Source organism: Saccostrea echinata, unplaced genomic scaffold (genome assembly GCF_033153115.1).
Source record: "Saccostrea echinata isolate AGI-Se365-2 ecotype Australia unplaced genomic scaffold, CSIRO_AGI_Sech_v1 ptg000012l, whole genome shotgun sequence".
In the NCBI taxonomy this organism is placed as follows: Eukaryota; Metazoa; Mollusca; class Bivalvia; order Ostreida; family Ostreidae; genus Saccostrea; species Saccostrea echinata.
Window position 1 is genome coordinate 18508138 of NW_026889761.1, and position 23321 is coordinate 18531458.

At 33.3% G+C, this 23321-nt stretch overlaps 2 protein-coding genes across 5 annotated transcripts in view; one reads left to right on the forward strand and one right to left on the reverse strand.

Annotated features, from left to right (window-relative positions):
• Positions 1-23321, reverse strand: part of LOC133185475 (activating signal cointegrator 1 complex subunit 3-like) — an 86858-nt gene that overhangs the window by 12094 nt on the left and 51443 nt on the right. The gene's annotated exons all lie outside the window — the stretch shown is intronic.
• LOC133185469 (CUB and sushi domain-containing protein 3-like) lies at positions 897-22358 on the forward strand. Of its 4 annotated transcripts, none has more exons than XM_061320707.1 (8): positions 897-1401; positions 1520-1651; positions 5014-5208; positions 14548-14656; positions 15754-16038; positions 19119-19463; positions 19680-19826; positions 20024-22358. In XM_061320707.1, the coding sequence occupies exons 4-8, from the start codon at positions 14593-14595 to the stop codon at positions 20230-20232; spliced, it is 1050 nt and encodes a 349-aa protein (XP_061176691.1). In that variant the 5' UTR covers positions 897-1401; positions 1520-1651; positions 5014-5208; positions 14548-14592; the 3' UTR covers positions 20233-22358. The 4 variants fall into 4 exon arrangements, with proteins under 4 accessions (XP_061176691.1, XP_061176692.1, XP_061176690.1 ...); XM_061320708.1 differs by having other exon boundaries at positions 897-1061; positions 1216-1651; XM_061320706.1 differs by lacking the exon at positions 5014-5208 and having other exon boundaries at positions 897-1651.

A 23321-nucleotide genomic window follows, 5' to 3' on the forward strand; every position in this document is an offset into this window, starting at 1 on the left:
CCTGTAAAACTCATTAAAAATTTTTGACTGAGTTATATCATACACGTACTTATAAAAAATTATAGAGATGAAGAAATGAATGGAATGAAGATGTAACTTTTTTTTTTTTTATAAATCCCCTTCCATATTCTGTTGCACACATTTATCTACTTTGAATAAGAACTAAATGTTCTTTTGTTTCTCTTCCATTAGATCTTTCTAAATTAACATTTACAAATGAACTTTGAATATTTGATATCCAATCCTCTGACATTGCAAATTCACTAACCATATATCAGATTATAAATTCAAGTAAATATATAAAGACTTTGCATTGAATTTGGCTCTCATTAAAATCAATTTAACCATCAAACTATAATTGAACTCACTCAAAAGAAACCTTTAATATAATATGTTTCAAATTTTTTCTACTTGAAATGAAAGTGATACCTTTAAGTTAATGCTTGAAATATGCATTTGAAGTGATCAGTTTTCCGATATAGATTAGCCCACCCCACTTAAAAGTAAATAAGAGTGACATTCCCTTCTAATGTTCTCTAATTCTTACATGAGCCACAAATTGGCAGTCAATCCTTTTTACCTTCAAGGAAACAAACAAGACATGTGATCAAAGAGTTTTACCACAAATCTTGGAGACTACAATCCTCCATCAAATTTGAGTGATGATGGCTGCCAAATTTTACTAATAGCATGAGTGGGAGATAAGTATCTCCTATGTACCAAGGTTTGTCAATCCGTGACAACAAATTACACCTATCATAGACCAGTCTCTGAAAGATTCTGGGCACCATTCCATTCCTGTTCCCCCCTCTACGTTCCCCCATTTTGAATTACTTCCAAGTTCATCCTAAATGTTTATAACTGATTCAGGTGCAAACATTCATCATTACCTAACTCCATGTGTAAACCAAAACAGAAAAATTACAGCCGAATTCTATCAACACAGCAGTTATCTTTTCTAGTTAAAAAGTTGTGAAACACTTGATAGCTTATTAAGAAACACTCAAACTCTGGAGTGCAGAGAGAGAGAGAGATGTTTTAGACATTTCAGTGACCTTCAGGTGAGCTACATTGAAAAAGTTCTAAAACTGCAATTACCTCTTTACAAGAAACTAATTGCTTTGCTGGGCCATTCTTGGAGCTGATGTTATTGATGCTGTAACTTTAAAAAGAAGCCATAAAATTTCTCCTCCTGGGTATGTGTACTTACAACAGGGACTCGGACCACTTCTATTTCTGCCCTGGTTGACCAGAGCCTTCTGCATGTACTGACCAGCGCCTTCTGTATGTATTGACCAGGGCCTCTGCACGTATTGACCAGAGCCTTCTGCACGTACTGACCAGTGCCTTCTGTACGTATTGACCAGGGCCTTCTGCACGTATTGACCAGAGCCTATATCTGTACGTATTGACCAAAGCCTTTTGTACAACATTAATTGACCATCCTGCTGTGCTTTTGTCTGTCATTATTCCCGCAATATTGTGAGTGACTTCTGTATCTTCTTTGGCGGCACCTCAGGTGGTGACAACGGTACCCACACGTGCTGACACCCCTCCTTTTGATGTCGCCCTCTGATCCTCCTCTCAGTGGGCAGTTAGTCTGGCAAGAAGCCTTACATCCACAAAAGATAAAAGAATCTACTGATACACAGTAAGTCCGACTTGTTTCATCATTTCTGTAATTGGCTTTGCCGAATTTTTACTTTTGGCTCCTGGTACTGCTATTTGTAAGAAATCATAAAACAAGGCAGTAATATGTTTCTGCTATCTTCACTTTGTTAAGAATACAAAAATTAACCAAATTTAACATCTGGTTCGTGTGCAGAGTATTCTGCCTCCACTGAAAGACAGTTATGTTCTGATGACCCGTTCATTTTATGGTTCAGTCTGTTTTTGGACAGAGTTTATTTTGTTTGTAATTTGGAGCACCAATTTGTATTCTGTCAATTATTTTGTGCATGTTAATATTTTTCTACCAGCTTTCCAAGTCATTATAAGATTAAGTGCAATCAACTCCTGTCTAGCATGTTTTCACTTGTATTGTCTGTCTGTTTGTGTTATCTGTGATTTGGAAAAAGGCCACTGCATCATTGGCAACTGCAATACAATTACTGCCATTGGAATCAGCTGTTTGTCAGCTGACTTTTCTCCACGTCTCTGTAACTAATTGTGTAATAACTCTGAGTGTCATTTCTGTCAGGCGGCCGTGAAATTCTTACTTTTCATTCTTACTCAGATTAACCATTATATATGTTACATTCTTCTAGAAACAAATTCCTTTTTTATAATCTAGATAATGTCTTCAAGATTTATATCTAAGTTTACATTTGATGCCATCAAATCTACAGATATATCTTTGTGATGAAAGGTCAAGGTAATCAGAATCTACATTCTCCAGGAGCTGGAAAATTAGAGTTGGCAACCTCACTATGTGTTGCCTTTAATTAATAAAACATATCTAAAATAGACTCATTACTATAAATCTCAAATAATCACTTATAAATGTACAAGGTAGGAAATGAAAAATAATAATAAATCAAATGAATGGGGAAAGTTCTTATGAATTAAGACTCTTCTAAGAAAATGTATCAATTTGTAAAGTTTGTATCCCTCTAACAAGTCAAGTTAGAGGCATTATAGATTCTTTGGGAAAATGTTAACATAATTTCCAAATGTTGGCATTTGCGTAAAGAGGAAAATGATTGAATTAATCTTTGGTTTTGGCAATAATAAAATATCAGATTCTGGTTAAGAAATCTGAATTTCCTCTATCTCTGTTCCTTTCTTTTAGGTTTTTTTTTTTTTTTCCCCCCCAGGATTGTTGCCCCTCTGCTGTTCCATCCTTCACGTGTCATGCTTTACGAGACATGGCTGACATCCCCGTGACTTTTTTACACTTCTCCCCCGATTCTCTCCTTATTTTTTTTTTAATTTCCACTGATTGATGAGTATAAACTATTCAACCCGCCTGTCTCTACCTTACATCTGATGATGCGAAGGAGAAATAGCTTTCTTCCTCACTATTTTGCAGGTTAAATCTATCAACCGAAATTCTAAAATAGATTACATTGTTTTATGCAGGCTTATCAATATAACTGATTATTTTTTCTACCTCTTTTTCTAAATGATGGTGTCTGTCTTCATATTTTTTTTTTCTGATGTTGAAAAATATTACATTTTTTTGGATGCACACATGAAGGATGCATACATCAAAACGTGGGATTTCAATGCCTATCATCTGGGGTTGAGAGCCTGAACTTTTAACAATATGGAACCAATAATAACCAACCATCCAGTAAATTATAACAAGATTATGAGAGACAGATTTTTTGTTGGATAAGGATCAACGAAAGATGGCAAATTGCAAATTTACTGCAGAACTCTAATGAATTCTTTAAAAAAAAACACAAAGCAGTGAAGATTATAGAAGCACATCCAGACACATTTCACAAAGTGGTCCTCAAAAGCTAATTAAATCTTTTCCAACTTCCAGTCAGCAAGATCATCAATCCCCCCTTAAAAAACCCTAACAGTAAAAAAAATTCCTGTCTTGGAGGAACTTCTCTGTCCCTTCGGAGTCAGACAATGGATTCATCACACAATATGGGTTATCATCCAAGTAGATAATCATTTCAACAAAACTCTCTCTTTGCAATCCATTACGCATGCATGTCTAAAATTTTCAGATAAGTTTTCCAATTATTTCAAGGAATTTCTGATAACGAGTGATCTTCGTGCTGTGCATTTTTTGAATTGAAATTTAATGCTTGCACTTTCAGATATTTAATCTGACAAGATATTCTAAATGCATGCAATTCTTTTATCTTGAATATGTCCCTATTTCTTCTGAATTTATCTTAACACTTACATGAAAATAACTTTTTATCTTTTTTATGAAAGAATATAATTATATTATATTCTACAAAAAGTTAAATACATACATAAAATTATCCAATACACTGAGTATCTGATGATACTGAATAAGAGTGATTGATTCTGTGCTGTTTTATGTCACTCTCAGCATATTTCAACAAAATGTGAGCAAAACAAGTTCTTTACATAGCATTTTCAGACTTTTTGTTTAATATCAAGGTTTGCTCTTCAGTGCCCTGTTTAATGAAAGAACTTGCATTACTAAGACCCAAATCTTTATGCTCCTCAAACCTCACCCATTACTCTACACCATATTTTTGTGACACCTTAATTTCGCAAGAAAGTCATTTATTACAAGATTTATAAGACAGAAAAAATTTTCGTGAATGTTGGTTATTGCTGTATATAATCTTTAATAACAAAAATATATGCGAGAATGAAATTTTCGTGAGCTGATGGACTTGTGTAATTAAACAAATATAAAGTTCTCACAAATAAAAAGTGATTTACAGCATTTATCTATGAGAAAATGCCCACATAATATAATGTATGATTGGGTTCTTCTTATTAACATAAAAATCAGAAGTAAATATTGTTAAGAAATAAAATAATTGTAAAAGGAGATTTTGCTGTAGACCCAAGTTCTGGTAAAATTAATCCCTGAATTGATCAAAAAGTGAATTTTCCTGGTCTCAAATCCACCATCAGTCAATAATGAAATGTGAGAACATCCAGTGGCTTGATTTGTGGTTACCCTATAATGACCATCAAAGACTAATTCAAAGTTTTCATTGAAAACAAACCATTAGTTCCATATCAGATAAATTTCCTGCTTCAACTTTTTTTATTTTTGGTTTGATACAAGTTCATTGCTTGTAATAAATGTTTATCCAAAGGTGCTGTACAAGAAATTTTTATGCTGTTTTTGGATGCAATTTTATCCTCTACCACAAAGATAACAAACAAACAACATGAAAGAAGACTGAAATATGCATCTTAATGCTTTGGAATCTGTACATAAAGCCTTAATCCAGGATTACACCTTTAATCAGCAATAAGTCTGTTAATAAACAATAGAGGAGGCACTATACACTAATCAGAGGAATATCAAGGTGGCGTCTTGTTTAATTATTTTGATAGATCAAAGTTCGTCAGCCTCAGAAAATTACACAGAACCAACAAGTTGTCTTGGCATTGGTGGTTAATAAGATGTTGAAATCCTCCAAGATTCTGGAAGTCATTATACCATTACCTGTGGTCATCCGGTTCAGTATTGGTTACTAAATTGCACTGATTAATTCACCTGGGTGGAGGATAATGAATAGTTTTAGAAAGGTAAGGTATACTTCTACTCTAAAAAGTGCTTATAAATCTAGAGAAAATGATGAGAGAGTCTTTTGACCATTTTATTATGTTAACCTCTCCCAACTCTTGGACTGATATATTTTACACCACAGATGTGTCAAAGTGAGTGGTGTCCTGTCAAAATAAGAAAAGAGAATCTGAATTAAATTTATTATTTTGAACCTTCAAATTAATCTGCCCCCCTTCTCCCCCTTCCCCCCACCCCAAGTCCTTGCAAGTTTATAACATCAAGCTTTGGCTGAATTTCGTGATCTATAACCAGAATACTTTACCTGACTATCATTACAAGAACAATGTTTTTGAGGCATATGTCAGATTTTCTGCTATAATAACAATTTGAAGCTCAGCTGGATTCCCAGTCTGCCATATTTACCACAATATGCTACCTCTGCTCAGGAAACCTGTTCCGCTGGTCTTAATTTCTAAATATTTTGAAAATATGGCATTTCTACGTATTGCTATCAATAAGCAAGTTTATCTCATAAAATAACATGCTTAATATCAGCTACCTGATACAAAGCTTGTATCCAATGTGGCCAAATTGTTTGAAGAAAATCAGTGTTTATTTATCATCAAACACGCATCTATGTAAAGATTGAAGTATATATACTGAGTAAATCCCTCTGATGGCAAACTCTTAGGGAGCCAAGCAACGGAGTATAATTGGTAGAAATTAAAACCATAATTTTGATAAAGAATGGAATTTCATATATGCATAAGTTTTATCTGTTTTACAACTTTCACTTAATGTGATTTATGATATAGCTTTTAACAAGTGTGTGTTTGTTGGTGTTTTTTTTCTTTCGTAATTGGAACACAATATTTATATGGTTATAATCTCTTCTTTGTATAGATCCCACACAAAAATATTAATCTCTATAATATATATATCCTAAATTTAAAGTATTTTTTAATTTAAAGAAAATTTATAATGAAATCTTAATGACTAGAATGAACACTTCAACACTCCAACCTTCCTAAATTGACCCATATTATGTCAAACAATGTTGACACCTAATAACCCCTGATAGATATAGCTAGTGTTCTTTAACTTGCAATCTGTATCTTCAGTAGTTATACTGTTCAAGTCTCAGTGAAATTTAAAATTAACACATGTCTCTTTTCTTGAATTCATCACATTTATTTAAGTCCCCATCATTTATGAATGATATACACTAAGTCTGAAGTCTTTATGAAGAAAAATTTTAAAGATAAAACAAATAAAAAGATACAGTTAGTTGAACTTTGGTATCTAAAACTACAATATCTCGAAGTGAAGTGATTTGAAAGTCCCAACTACTATTTTCTTATTTTATTTAAACCTCGATATCTTGAACCTTGGGATATCTTTAAGTATTTTTCTTGGTCCCAATAAGTTTGATATAATGAGGATTGACTGTATCTTAAAACTTATAAGATTTCATGTGATTTTTATGATATCAGGACAGATAGGTATATACAAATGAAATATTACAATAGATATTTATGGACTTCAAATTAATTCAAATGACATTTTCATTTCTGTTTCATATTCAAATGCTCTGAAAAGTGGATTCAAGAAGACATTTATATGCAAATCAGAGCTATAAAATTTACAAATATCAATAAAAATTGTCATATTTTATAAAGCCTCTGATTCAGTGACATAATATATCGCATGATTAAAATATGGCTATTCATAAGGACTGGCAACAGGAGGCAAAAATATCGCACTGGGTTCAATCACGATCATGTCCACAAATCAATGTCACACACTCATAACAAATTAGTGCCGAGTTTAACCAACAAAAGCTAGGACAATCAAACGCATTATATCCTATTATTTACACTGCATTGATTTAGAGCTAATCCACTATATTTTCAAAAATGAGCAGTAATAAGAATTGATTTTTGGGTGTGATATGGTCCGGCTCCTAGTTTAATGTGTGAGATGTTATGTCTGTTAATTGGATAACACTGCAATTACCTGCGGGAATGATCCAAGCTCAGCCACAGAGGTAATATGTCTTAATGCACTACTAACTCTGTTTAGCACCAAAATTTAAAAATATCAGAAACTTTAATAAAACTTATCTTTTTCAATTTCAATTCAAATAACTATGAAATGTTATAGTCAGATAGATACGAATTAATGTAATAAATGATTTGTCTTAGGGGATGGAATGGAATAGACTGTGCTACGTCTTAATCATAGTGGCACACTGTGATTCTATCTATTTGCAAAAATTCTACAGATGTAATGCATGCACAAATTCTACAAAATGCACTCCAATGTAAATGAATAGATGGGTATCTGAATTGTGCTTTTAGCATCAGAAATAAGCTCAATGCATCAATGTTTTATTTATCTATAGAAGCTACAGATACATATTTCATCTTATTAGCTTGCTTGAAGATTTTAACTCTAAAATTCTCTTATTTTCACTCTTGTTTGCCAATGAAAACAAGAGGCCCATGGGTCATGGCTTTCACATAGATACCTTATTCTTCCTAAAATTAAAATACTTTGTGCCAAGTTTGTTTGAAATTGGCCCAGTACATGGTTCTTGAAAATTAGTCAAAAATGTAAAACACTTACAAAAGATGGATGAACAGAATTATAAATGGACAGACAGATGGATGGACAATCTTTGATAAGAAAAGCTCAATTTGAGCCTTTAGTTAATGGCTCAGGTAAGCATATAATAATATGTGGAAAGATTGTCACTTATATAGGGTATATGCACCTGTATATATAACTTGATTTTTTTTAGTTTACTGCTACTGATAAATGGCATCCAAACAGATGGTAACTTTAAGTTAGCTTGTCTTTCTTTTTTATAGTTTTACTTTCAATTCAGCAGTAGCGTTTGCAACGACACTTCAGAATAACTATTATGTAGATGTATTTAAAAACATTATCAAGGGTTTAATAAGCACAACTGTTCGTAAGAAGTTTATCTCAGATGAGAGACACTTCAATCACACCAAAGGTAGCTCAGTCAGTAAGATGCTCTCTCCGTGATCAGAAGGTTGTGGGTTCCAACCCCAGTTGCAACTGACCAAAATTGATAAAAAATAGGTAGCAACTGTCCCTTTGCCAAGGGTCTAAATTGAAGCCCTTCACCAGTATGTGGTGATGTCTCTATACGAGTGAAAAATTCTTCAACAGGACCTCAAACACCATACAATCAATCACTCCTACCTCTACCTTCTTTAATTTAATGCCAAATTTGTGTACTCTAGGAAGCTATAACCACAAAAGACATCATCCAATGAGGATACTGAAATTTTTGTTCTTACCATTCTTACCACTATGCTTGAAGGAACAATTAGATTTGAAATTCTGCATTTAAAATGAGAATGGAGTCAGGATTAATTGTTCTCAGTACAAGATTCCAGAGAAGTAGGATAAAAAATTGGCCATCATTAGGAGCTATATACTTTTTAAAGTTTTTTTTTTCCATATACAGAGTGATTTTATTCTTTAAAATTAGCATCCTTTATTCAAAGAAAAACATCTAACTTTCTGTGCATGGATTACACAAGGGCCATAATGCTAAGTAAAAATATCTGGAATAGTTAAACAAGTTGACAGCTGACTGCCAAGTATCCTAATTCTCTGTAACAGTAAATATGCCCTGTGATCTAGATACTGGGACTCATATCTATGTCAAAAACCTACTACAGAGTGCACTATCTCAACCAGAGTACCACACTATTTGGCATTCTTTGGGTCTATATTGTAAACAAAGGCAATCTACATTGCCAAGTATTTCCAGGAATTGGGTAAGACTTGCCATGTTGCAGTTGGCAACAGAAAATAAACCAAAAAAAAAAAAGAAAGAAACCTGACAATGTCACCCAGGGCCCTAGAGTGTAATTTTATCAGTAATCTTGACCTTTGACCAAGAAGTCTTAAATTATATCTCTTTTAATTAACTGCATAATGAATATAATTAAGTCTGCATGTTGAAATATGCTCATTTTTTTGCCAGATGAGTTGTGTGTATTAATTGGAAAATAAAACTTAAAAAAATTAAATATCTATCATTTACAAATTCTTTTGACTCACACTAGCTGTTAAGATTTTTTTTTTTAAATTTAAATATTCATCATTACTGTATTTTTTTTTTTTTTTGTCTCCACTTAATCCATGTCTGAATGAATTCATCAAGAACCTAATAGAGCAGACTGTCTTCTGGACAATTGACGTAGACATTTGATTGGAGGATCCTTATACAACGAGACTGGGGAAGCATGAAGCAGTGACAGGTGGACATTGTCGGTCAATGTGACAATCTGATTAAATGACCAGGTCATTCTCCAATTGTCCACTTCACAGATCAATGGCAAGGTCCTCAACATCAAACGTGGTCAAACTGTCCCATTTCCAGCGAAATCAGACACACACACCTTACACCCAATAACAGGGCTGCGTTACAGGGGGCTACATCTACCACTAAACTGTGTTAATCAGATAACAACACTCTGAACAAATGTTACAGGGGGCTACATCTACCCTTAAACTGTGTTAAATCGGATAACAACAGCCAATCTAACAATTGGGAACCTACTGATACAATTATATCAATCTTTCTCCACAATATAGCACAAATTCTCACTTTACTCTTGACAATTTAAATATGATAGACATCAAATGCATTTAAAATTTTAAATAAATTGACTCAATGCAGCATTAATTTATTTTCCATAAATATATATTCAATAAAACTGAATAAATTTTCTTACACACAGCAGGATACAGGAGATTTTCATATTCACAATCTTTTTTTTTATTCTGAAGGACATAAAAATTTTTTCTTCTCATTGGAGGACATCTTAATATGTCAACTGAGTTCACATAACGAGCTAATAATTAGAAACAGGGGTAGCCTGTGTAAACAATCTCTGTTTATATGAGAGTCCGCTCCAGGACAAAAACCATACATCAAGGTCACGGGGCACAGCCTCTAGTAATTATAGCCATCATCCAATTAATTACAGGTCAAAGGGTCATCAGAAGCATTTGCTTACATATACTGACATCGATTAAAATCGGAAAGTAATTGTTACTAGAGATTCAAGCTTTCATCGCTTTATCTATTACAGTATTTAATATTCAGTTCAGGAAAAGACAGTAACATTATTTTATTTATAAATGGTTGAGAATAAGGAAATAATTATCCTCGATTCTTAGATGGCATGAATATACATGATTCCTAACAGAAGAGAGAGTAAATTCACTGTTAGGAGAACTGTGATACAGAAATTATAAATATATATGTCATACACAAATAATGTGCAGGCCAACCGTGTTCCTTACAAAATTCTATATCATGTGATTATAAATGCATAATGTTAATTAACCTTCAACATTTCATTATGTATTAATTGGTATGGAGGGTTATATTTAAATTCTACTCGGTTTGAATTTTCCTGCACCTTTTAAATTAAAAAAGTGTCCTTGAAATCCTCAGATGCCTTATTTGACCTTGACAGTCAAAAAGTTAAAATTATTATGTCTGGATTATTTTTACTTCAAAAAAAGTTTCTTTAATTACAGTGAACTGAAAAATGACGTAGCAAATCCATGAAAAACTATAAAAACAGAACTCCTAAAATTAGGAAAAGAGTTCTTGGGAAAGGATATATAATTTAGAACCCTACATATTGTGTATATGAATCAGTTCCTTTGTATCTATAGAACGCATAAACTTTCATCAACAATACCAGACGGGATAGCTCTCTTTATAGAACATTTCTAATGATCAATGTAGCCTTACTTCCTCTCAATGAAATTTGCAGGTGTGAAGAAAAATCACACATGATGCAATAAACGACCAGAAAATCCGCAAAATCTTCCTGAAAATCAATCATCCAGCTATTATTTGACTCAGAGCAACAAAACTAAAGGGAGTCTGCAGAAACCTTCGAATCACCTAGTCTACCCTGGCAAGGTCTGTTTAAAAACTTTGATATGATCTCAGAGTGCCACTGTAAATCTTCTGTGAACAAAATTCTAGGAACTACCCAATCAAGCTCAATTCCAATTTCTCAAACTTGTCCTAAACACCAGGAAACTACCCAATCAAGCTGGCTTCTAATTTCTCAAACATGCCCAAAAATTCTAGTAAATTGGTCAAATGTCCATTAATTTAATATTTATCAACATTTTCCTGGGAGCTCTAATTGAGTTCCTTCTTTGCAGATTGTAACAATGAGAGAATACACTAAACAAATAAATGGTCTCGTAACAAAAATCAATGCTCCAATCACCAAATAAAAGTGTCAATAATTCCAGCAAATATTTAAAGATTTATTTAAAGCTTTTCCAAAGGGATCAATATAGTATGGAGGGGGTTTGTGTAACATTAAGGGGGGTTTATGTGCACTATCTGCTAACTTCACAATGCTTGAGTTCTTTAAGTTGCAGTATTTAATTAAGAGAAACATTACAAAGAGAATGACACCTGCAGGCAAACGCAGATTCTTAAAATTCATTTTCAAATATTTATATTCTTTATTTCAGGAATGAATAATTGTCTTGATGTTTTAATACATGTAGAATATGCATTTTTATGTCATTTGATCAATCAATTGATCTACAACTTTATAATAATAAAAAAAACCTATGTAGGGTGGGCATACTTGCAAAGCTAATAAATACAATTCTCCAAATAAATTTGTTACAAAATACCCATTAAAACAAACCTAAACAAAAGAGCTTGGCTATTGAGTACGGAGGTTATGAATTTTTATAAAGCAATCAGCAGCCAATATAATCAGTTTGTTATGATTTAATAACCTTGTATTGGTGGAATATTGTTTGGTTTGGCGTAAATTTGCCACGCGTCCCTATTGTTATCAGTGACTGTCCTTTGTCCAAAAGATAAGAACCGAACAGAAAACAAAGGAATGGCTGAAACGGACACCTTATCTACCTTTATCTGTGGCAATCTGTTGTGAAGGCAATATCGCAAAATATGACAGAAATTACAATGAACATGGAAACCAATATGTGTTCCTGGACAATAGGTCAAACCTATCCTGTGTCTTACACATGTATATAATATCATTTTATATACTTATATTCATAAAGTAATTAATTAAAGATCACCAGCTTTGACATTCATCAATTAATTACACTGATCCCGAATTCCACTGATATTCTTAAAAAAAACTATGACCAATTTATCTAAAAATGTTGATTGTTAAATGGATATTATAATGGAAATTCAGAATCTTCTGAATAGTATTTAAAAGTTTTCAATTAAAATGTATAAATATATTCTATTAAAAAAATGTTTTTAAAACTGTAAAATTTCCATGTAATTTATGTTTTTGAAGTCTAAAAATATTAATACATCAGGTATATTACATTTCTGGCCAATATAATTGACTTAATTTTGAACATTATTAATTTATGGAAAATGCTATGCATGAATAAAAGACACATATACCCAAGTTTCATTGTGGCACACAATACTATTTAACCATTAATAATTTAGATATGTATATGACACGACTTGTTATACAGTGATACTGTGATTTGACTCTCTGCTGAATAAGGCTGGTTGATGCATGCTACCACAAAATCGTGGCATGCACGAGCGGGAAAAACGTAAAAACCATGACCTTGGTAGTACAGGTGTCATTGGCTTCATCTTTCAACTTGACGGAACAAAAGAATAATTATGGATGCTTAGTAAAACAGCAGGTGTGGGATGGCAGATTTTTGGTGTAGACACTCACAAAAAAGATTCATTTTATTCAGGCATTGGTGCAAAAAAAAAAAAACAAAACTCAACTCAATCTGATTCTTATCCAAGTAAATGTAACGGTTGTAACATAGATCTCAAGTACAGTATTGTCAATCTTGAAAACAGTCACTAAAACTGAATTTGTGACCTATCAATCATACAAACGTAACATTTCATGTTTTATACCAACTGCCACAGTTTAACTCTGGGCCCCGATTATAAGCCATCCTCTTATATTGATTCCAGGGATTTGATTTTGTGTCAGGTTTCATTCTATGCTTTGCTTCTGGCAATAAATTCTTTGTTTCAGTTCATCTAGTTTATGCAATCTATTAAAATTTCTTAATGAATCATATCTTAACTTGGTTAACATAAATTCCATACTTTTTCATCTATTGATTGAAAAATATTATCTTTCAACAAAGTACATTAACCTTTTTGCTCATTATGTATTTTTCAGTGACTGTTTTGATTTTTTTTTTCAAAACTATCTGAAGGCCTTCACATGGTGCAGATGTTGTGTTAAATATTATAACTCATTTGTGGATCAATAATAGGGGCTGTTAACAAATGGATGCATTATATAGACCACACCAGCTTATGTACCCTCCCTAACGGTAATATGAGGGTTTTCTATCACAGCTGTAGAATAGTTCCACAGTTTACCAACTGTTGATGACCAGTTTCTGCGACAGGTGAGACTAGGAGGGTTTATCTTCAGATGGCCCATTTATAAACTGATATCCTCTTTGAACACAAATTTCTGATTAAACAGGGTCATACCTAATGTCAGGTGCACAATGGCCACGCGCCATTTCTTTTGTTCAGTGGTGTCTCCAAGTTTTGATTGGCCAAGATTTTGGAAATTGCAAGCCACATGGTGTCTTGAGGATCAACATGTGCCAGGAGTATAATGCTCTTCTTTAAGTATTTTAACGGCTCTAGCTGACTATAATTATCGGCACACGTCTGCTCCTTTGTTGTGGTGTAGAGTCTATATGGGGAATCACTCTACCATGACAGCTGGTCGCGTGGCCAGGTGATTATCTTACACAGGTAACTTACAGGAGCCCTATCTTAGCCCCTCCCCCTTCCTCAGACTGACAACAGGAACTCAGGCAAAAAGCAACAGATCTCCAAATCAAAAGACTCGGCTAAAAATACTCTGACAGATGGAAAACATTTTCTGTAGGGAAGAATAGAAGACTTAATCAATTATTCAAATATTTCAAAAGCAGGAGGGAAGTGTGGCGCACTTTTTTACGCGTGTTTGGTACAAAAGCCCCTTGTCTTAGCTCCTCCCTCTCTTGTCAGACCCAGTGACGGCTCAGAGCTTTTGATGTTAGAACCACTTGATGAAAACTGCATGAAAATGTAGGACCACTATTTTATTTTTGAAGAGTGGAATTAATTAGATAATCAATTTGTACCCATTCAGCTGTGTCTTGGACTCTTGGGTATAAATTCAGAAGACAGATGGAACAGGACAACAGATAGCTTTATAAGTTGACCAGATAGCACCTTACGTAGAAGAGTCTTTTTAGTTTGGACTTTTTTGTTTCTATAGGTAGACAGTTTTGAGTGATTTAGTGTCAGTTTAGAATCCAAAGAAATGGCATCCAATATCATCATCCCCATTGTAATTTTCATCATCAGCTTACTAGACCTTGTTACAGGTAAGAAAATTTAAATTTTATCTTATTTTTCAGGTAAAGGCTTTCTGATAAACTTATCAAATTTTTGTTTTTCTTTTTGTTTTTTTTTTTTTACTTTTTCTTTACTTTTTTATGAACAATTTATAATTTTAAAAAATAGCGAGGAATCAGAAAGTACCAAAATTTAGCAATACCTCAGAAATATTTGTTAGTTTTTATGATTTGGTTATCATAAAACATCACATAACAATAGAACCCAGAAACTGTCAAGGTTAATATTGATTGCTCACAGACAGCATAAATAACAATGAATTTTAGCATGACATACAACATATTCAGCACTAGAAATGTGTTGGCTTAATGAGAGAATGTGTTGGTCCTAATTAAGTGAACTTTGGGAATATATTCATATTCAATATTACTACATTATTTTACTACAGAAAATGTAGGCAAATGTTAGACATTTTGGTGAGAAAATCTTCCTATTTATGTCTTAGTTTTAAAAATTTGAATGTACTTTATTTTTCTAGACGTTTTAATCAGTTAATCAGAGTATTATTGTCATGTACTGTTTATTATCAGAAAAGGGGACAATGTCAAGAACTGCCTATATCTAAAGATAATGCCCTTCTTTTGTAAACCGTGAACTTGTATAACCATGAAAGACATCTGAAGCTTGTGAGAATTAAATATTATGATAGGGAATTCACATACACAAAGAATTAAGTAGCCTAAAAACAACAAACTTTAAAGTTCTTAAACATCATATCAATTAAATTTACAAGATCAACAATAATGTGTCATAATATATACACTACTTCAAATATTATACACATAATACTTCTTAGCTAAGAGATAAGGAACAGGGCAAAAATATGGACTGTTGTTTGTTAACTGAAAATTAAAACTTTCCACCCGGTTCAAAAACCCAAAGCAATAAAAACTTAACTTTCAAAATTATAAGTGTCTTTCTTTTAACAAGTCCTACATGATAGAAAGAAAAAGAAACAAGTGCATTAAAGTGCCTAAGTTCATTCCTGCATATTTTTCAACATTTGATGAGTTATATACAGAATCTTTTTTATCAAAATGAACCTAGTTTTATTTCTTTATGACAGGTGAAATCAGTTCAGCAAGTGCCTGCTTCTCTCGAGCTAACAAAATCGACATTCAGTGTTCTCCGCGGACGATGCTGAGAATACACAAGGTTTTCTTTGGGTACAACAGTGAGGGGAGGTGTTCCTTCGCCCCCGGTGACTGCATCTATATGGAGCACGAGAACTACCCCTGTGTGGGGAAAGAGACCTGCAGCATCAACCTCCCCAGCGGAGGGTTTGGTCGGAAGATTCCGTCTTGCCAGCAAGAGAGTACCTACTTCCAAGTAGACTACGAATGTGTTCCAGGTAAAAATCCACACATTACGCATCCCGAGAAACAGAAATGAAAGCCGTTGAGATAAAATGGAACCTTTGCTTTCATCTAACTTATGCTTGATTTGATGCACTCTTTGAGTAGCACATGTTATTTACAAGTTATTAAATCCTACATGAAGTGAGATAGATTATTAGCTAGTTTTAGGGAGCAAATGTGTTAAAGAAGCTCAGCTTAACAGCAGGGAATTTTTACACTTCTCCCCGCCCCTCCCCTTCCAGAATTAAAGTTGCTCACCCTAAATAATTTCATTTTCTTCTCAAGCTCTTTACTCAATTTAAAACTCAATCTTCATAAAACTCCAGAAAATTTAACAACACAGATAACTGACACCTTGTGATAATTTCTTACGGCAGAGGAATATCACGCCAATCGATCTTGCGATCATTTTGTGTGCGAAGTAATGAGCACTGAACACTTCTTAAAACTGTTCCGCAGGTGAATCAATAATTAAATCTAGCATTGTTCAATCCTGCACCTGAAATTGATATACTTTTTTAAAGCAGATCTTAATCATTAGAAAGTTTGAAAGCATAGCATTTCAGTGAAAAATGTCCTTGTTTGCTTTCTATAATCTATGTAAACTTTTGAAATAAATCTTTTTAAGCCCATTAAACTTTAAAGTTGCTTTATAAAAATACCTGTAGACTCGATAACAAACAAAATCTTTATCATTTTTTTTTCATTTTCAGACCATTGAATACATTTAAGCTGTAAAATTTCCATCTTAGAATTCATAACATTTCCCATTTAATTCATTCTTGCCAAGACAAAACTTCAAACCTGCTATAAAAACAATTATTTGAGCATGTCTTGTTTGTAGCTTCTGATCAGGGCCTAACCTCAATTACACTCTCCCAGATCGTACAATAACCGGCACAGTCTTTGTGTTAGGTTTTGGCATTCTTCAGGAACTCTTTTTATGTCTAATTCATCATTCTTGTCTATGCAGCTAACTTTCTGCTAACGATGATGCTCGAGTGAGCTGCCAGGCCTCGGGGTGGGGGTCCAGTTTAGATCATTATTAGGTATCTGCAGCCAAACAGGATACTTAAACTTCTAATAATGTGCTCTTTTCACTTCTTCTGACCCATTATTGCATTAAATCCAGATTTCTACACTCAGGTCAGAAGTGCAACAGCATATGCTACAAAAAAACTTTGCTATATTTCATGCACAACTTGAATTTGTTCCACATGCAGTTATATAGCAACATATAAGCATATGGAAATAGAACTTTTTAAAACTTCAACTGAACAAAATTAACATCATGATTCATTTCGCCATAATAAAAAAAATACACTCACACAGGCAAAATTTAAAAAAAAAAAAAAACCTTTCAATTTTAAAAGAACTGTTTACTAATTGAAAGTATTTTTGCTTGTTTTTTTTTTTTTTAATAACATTTTTGCAATAACAAATAAAAAAGAATTAGTTAAATTTAACCACTTAAAAAAAATTTTTTTTGAATTTGGCTAGTAACTAAGAGTGAGAAAAAAAATTGTCATCAAACAGCTGTCTCTGTTTTCCCTCCATTTTTGTCATGGTCCCCCATCTGTCACCGTCTCCATCTGCAGATGGAGGCCCCCAATCAGGCGTATCCAGCACACAGCAACAGATGTCCCCAAGGCAACCAGCACAACTGACAAAGACCTAAATTCTAATTGCATTATTTCACTGAGCCACTAGTTTGAAACAGCAGGTGTCAAAATTAAATCACCTTTTGCAATGCAGTGAATAAAATCAAAGGATTACGGTGTATATGCTCTTGTACTTTGGGACAATAAATTTATTCAATAAATTGCCTCATAGTCCACTCTATTGGATTTCACAATCGTAATCAGCCCCGAGTTTATTGAGTTCGGGAGTAATGTTATCTTCAAAGTTTGTTTTTTCTCAATTTTTATGGAATATGACCAGCTGTGGCTAATATAAAAACTCAAAATTTTCTCAAATAATTGAATATTTTTCACAACTTCACTCAATGCATACCTTCTTTTTCTGAATACTTTATAATTTGTGATTTTCATTTAAACACAAATAAAGGAATTCAAATAATGAGAAAAATTAATTCTTTTAAAAATCCCTAAAATTATGTGGACAAAATCAATTAAAATTTTTGTAAAATTTTAAATTTAACAAATACTGAACTTTGATCATATCTAAGGCATTAACAATGTCATTTAAATCTTTCACAAACTGATTTTTTATGACATGCCAAAAATCTGATGATACTAGAATTGGCTCACTGGTTCCTTAAAAAAGCAGTTAAAGTTCTCATCGCCAATTCCCACGCATACGGTCCAAAAACGGCCGACAGATCACTGTTTTTAGCCTTGTCCATTGGGGGCCTTGAATGACATTGGACCCAACCCCTGATAGATAAAACTGATTAACAAATTCTAATATCAAGCACAATAATTAATCAATACCATTAATTTTTTAATTCAATGCCCCTGTGGATATTTCCCATGCCTGCTTGTCAACCTCCTCAGGGAAGATTGCCTATGTCAATAAGTGTATAGAATTAACAATGGGACCAGATCCGCCAGCATTGTCTGTTCTATGTGGTAAAATACTTATATCGGTGGGAATGCACTGAATATGACTAATACATAGATATTAAGTATCACAGTATATTATGGTAGATGTATGTAATAACTGAATTCTATGGTGTGGTCTAAGGACTCCGTAGTTTGTGTACAGTAAATCAGAACAAATAATTACTTGTTTTCTTTGTTATAATGTCAGAAATTGTTTTTATACTTATAATGCACAGCAAATTAATTATTCAATTATTGCAATTTGATATGAAGAGTAAAATTTCATATATTAAAATGTCAATCTCCAATGGATTTAAAAATCATCATTCAATTATTATGAAATGACGTGAAAAAATACACAAAATACATGTTGTATTTCACATCTTGCAGTTGGAATCGTCAAAATCTAAAAAAACTTTAATACGGCCTTCAAAAGTATGCATTACAAAAATTCCTTAAATAAATATAATAAACATTTCTTATGCTTACTTTTTTTTTTGAAATTTCAGCATACATGACCAGAAGTATTTGTAATGTTGAGGATCTGAGGGACCAATCCGGGTATTTAGCCAGCCCTGGCTACCCTAACAACTACCCATCTAATCTGGACTGCTCTGCCAGAATCTATGTGAAACCCAACCAAAACATCAGACTTTTTGTGATCGACATGGACCTGGAAACTAATGGCTCCATACAGTGTATGGACTACCTATATGCCAGGGACAAGTCACGCAGCGTCACTCTGTGTGCCCGTCGTGCCAACGAGCCTATATCCATCATGTGGGACGAGCTCTTCATACAGCTTATGTCAAACGGGATCGAAAATCACAAGGGATTCTGGCTGTATTACGAAGGTGTGTAATCTCAGGCAGTCCAAACTCCCCTCCATCACTGCTAATGAACTGAATAATTCACAGTTCATTTTCGCCGATAACCATATTTGAAAAATTAAGTCCTCCCTTCAATTGACTTTCATGTGTGAAAATCCTATTAGTGGAATGATGAGGTACTGGTGTGAGATAATTTATTCCTCATCTTTGTTAATAATTAATGGCTATTTTGTTTTACAGCTGATCCACCACTTCTGACAACCACCACCGCCTCACCGGTTGTAAGAACCACTACAGTTTCTGAAGTCTTTGATGAAGAGGCCCCTGCTCCCATGACCAGGACTGATACTGTCAGAATGCAGACTGAGGAAAATAAACTACCCTTTGGTAAGGCAACCTTCACTATGCTGACAAAAGCCTCTAGAAATCAAAAACAAACTTACATTTTCTTTTTTGATAACTTGAACCTTAATGGCATACAAGTACAACAAACAGCGTTGTCTAAAAACTTTTTTAGATGTTGGATACTGCTATTCTTTAAAGATATTGAAAGTTAAATGTTTTTTTAATCTTGTTTTTTTCAGTGGCCATTATTGGAGGTGTGATTGGGACCCTGAGTTTTATTTTGTTTGTCCTTCTAATCCTTCTGGGGATAAAATGGTGGAAAGAGAGAAGAAGACGAATGGACAAGAACAGATTCATAGAGGTCCAAAACCCAGCCTACAGAAATAGCACGGAATTCCGCAATAGTAACGTGTCCAGTGACAATTTCTATAATTATATTGACTGCTGAGGGTGTCAGTAAGAAGAGTTCACTAATTCATGACTAAACAATCAAACTTCGCTGTAATTAAATTCCCCTCTCAAGCCCCAGAAGCAGGCATTCAAAGTCCAGCGGCAAGAACCAAAGGAGATCTGTGCCCGGCAATTGCTGAATTTACTGGCATGAAATTTTGCTGTGAGCTGATGAAGCAAGAAATTGGTGTTTATTCAGCAAACAATTAATGACAAATGTCTGTCCACAGACCTCAGCTGAGACTAAGATTTTCAAGTGGACAGGACTCCAGCTTCACTTCACCTTACAGTGACCGCAGAAATAGACTGCATTTTACTTTTGTTTCTAAACTTGATCTGTGATAACAAGATTATAATGGCACGCACACATGGAGGATTTAATGGTGCAATATACATCTGATGTGTATCTATGAAAAACACATATTGTGCAATATATTTTTATTACATATTTATATACTACATTGTACATATACAAAAAAAAAATCAGCTCTCCATTTTGACACATTTTCTCTCACACCATGTACTTTAAGTTACGGCATATCAAAAACTGCATCAAAGAAAGAAATCTCTTCTGAATGACAACAATAGAGCACAAATATTTTATGACTGGCATCAATGAGTTTCATCTCTAGGTGGATAAAGAGATTTTTTTCCAATTCCCTGATGACTCAACACCAGGTTTAAAAAGTGGAAAAAGTGATTGTTTTGAATTTGACATAGAAATCAATATCATTGCATTGATAAGACATAAGGGCTCTTGTATCCCGCGATTAAACATGGTTATTGCGTGACAAAGCCACCAAATTCTGGTGCCTTTACATCATTCGATTAATGAGCTTTTCTGCCCTAGGTCTTTTTGTTCATTAGCAGTCCCTTAATTCGATGCCGATTCACAACATACACAAAAAATTAAATAAAGCCTCTGGCACATAACAAGAACTGAATAATTTACCCTAAAAATTATGGAGTGTATAAGTTATTGATGAATCACTTAATATTTTGTTCCATTTTATCACAGTTTACGTTCTTGCACAATAATTACAATTGTGGTTATAGAACTGACCTAGTTGTAGCAGTATTTATAGAATTAATGTTTTTGTTTGTAAATATTCCAATGTGCACTAATTTATTATTATTTATTTTGTGTAAATTGTGCCCAGAGCAAGCCTCTTTAAATGGGATGAAACTCAGAATACTAGCTATTCAGAGAACTTGGATATTTCCTTGGTGTTAGAGTTACCTCCCATTGTCAGGTGCTTGTTAAGTGGTTGTGCTGTGATATGCCATTAATTCTATGTAAATTATTTCTAGTCAAAACCCCATTTATTGTTACCATGTACTATGCTGGCCTTAAAAATATATCAATATGTACAAACCTTCTCCTGTTTATAACTAATCATGACTTTCTACTTAAAATTCACCATCTCTTTTTGATTTTGATTACAAATTCCTGCTTTTACCTCCTGCACAAGTTTTCATTTTTGAATAGTTATACATATTTTAAAAAATCATGCTAATTAACAAAGGATCTCAGAATTATCAGTATTAATCTTTTTTACCAGAAGTCGATTCACCATTTAAATTCCTTAACATGTTTCATAATTCTTAGTACTGGCCTTGTTAATCTAATTCAGACATGTATATGAACATTTTTCAATCATGTTTTACGATTCCATCCATCACGGACAGAGAAATCCACATCTCGATCATTTTAACACATTGCTAATTAAGCTTTGTAGCTTAATTAATTGTTAAAAATCAGCTGTTTAGATGCACTACAAAATGACATCAAACATTTACTCCCAAATCACTGTGTATATTTCTGATTTCTACACATCGGATGTTTTGTTGTATGTAGGAATTTGTTCCCACTGAAAGACACAGATATGAAATCCACATTCATTCCACAATGTGTTTGTTGTGAGAATTTGTTTGTTGTGTATCATGATTTCTGTGCTGATCTATTGGGGTAAATGCAATTTCTGTGTTTTTTTTCATCATTTATAGCTACCTATCTATCATGCATAACTTGTTGGTAAAATTTCAAATTGCTGGCAATTTTTAAAAAAAATATATGAATAATGTATATCATTTGAATGAAAATGAAATAAATATGAAAATTATTCTTCTTTTAACTTCTTTCTATCATTCAATGTGCCTATAGATTTAAAGACTAAAGATTCCTTAAAATCTATTTCAATTTTGATGCGGCAGGATATATATTTAGTTGTACCATTGAGTAAACAGACCTGATTTAATAAATCCTTACTTTGAAGTTAGCTAGAGCAATTTACTCTTAGATCAAAGTATAAATTAATGAAATCTGAATTTTAATATGCACATTTTTGAGTCAATATATGTGTTTTTGTTTGAGAAAATTCCAGATAAATTCCAGACCTTTGAGCAATGATAGTCTTGCAGGACATGAATAAAAACCCAAAATACAAAGTGTCCTCAAAATCAAACTAGTGACCAGTATATGCCTTTATGGAGAAAATAAATTTTGAGGAGAGTAAAAATTAGATATGCAGTTAACCAACGGTGCCCACGTAAATAATGATTTGGTCAACATTTCCTCATAATAAAAACATTACTAAGCTCCTAATGATGATAATAAAAAAATATATTGGTTAACTGAAATAATCTATTTTTAGTTTGAAAGTATTTCAAACTCTTAAAAGATGTATGACAAGAGGCCCATGAGTCACAAAGCTCACCCGAGTCACTTCGCTCCTGCTGTTTTTCATCAGCACTTTTTTCCCCTATATATTCCTATGTAAAACTTTGATTGCCCATTATGGTCCCACCCTACCCCCATGATTTAATCTACATTACCTTAGGATGGGTCCATATCAATTTCACTAATGAATCATGTCTTTGCAATTCTTGAGAAGAAGATTTTTTTCTTATATATTTCTATGTAAAACTTTGATTGTCCATTGTGTCCCCATCCTACCCCCGGAGGTCATGATTTGTACAAACTTTAATCTACATTACCGAAGAATGCTTCAATATCAATATCACTAGTCAAGCCTTTGCCATTCTTGAAAAGAAGTTAAAAATCTGAAAAGTTTACAGAAAGATGCT

Excerpts from the sequence above, each read along its gene's own strand:
- LOC133185469 (XM_061320706.1), top strand. The coding sequence starts at position 14,593 with ATGGCATCCAATATCATCATCCCCATTGTAATTTTCATCATCAGCTTA. Across the intron at positions 14,657-15,753 it reads CTTACTAGACCTTGTTACAG|GTGAAATCAGTTCAGCAAGT; the intron begins GTAAGAAAATTT and ends TCTTTATGACAG. Across the intron at positions 16,039-19,118 it reads AGACTACGAATGTGTTCCAG|CATACATGACCAGAAGTATT; the intron begins GTAAAAATCCAC and ends TTGAAATTTCAG.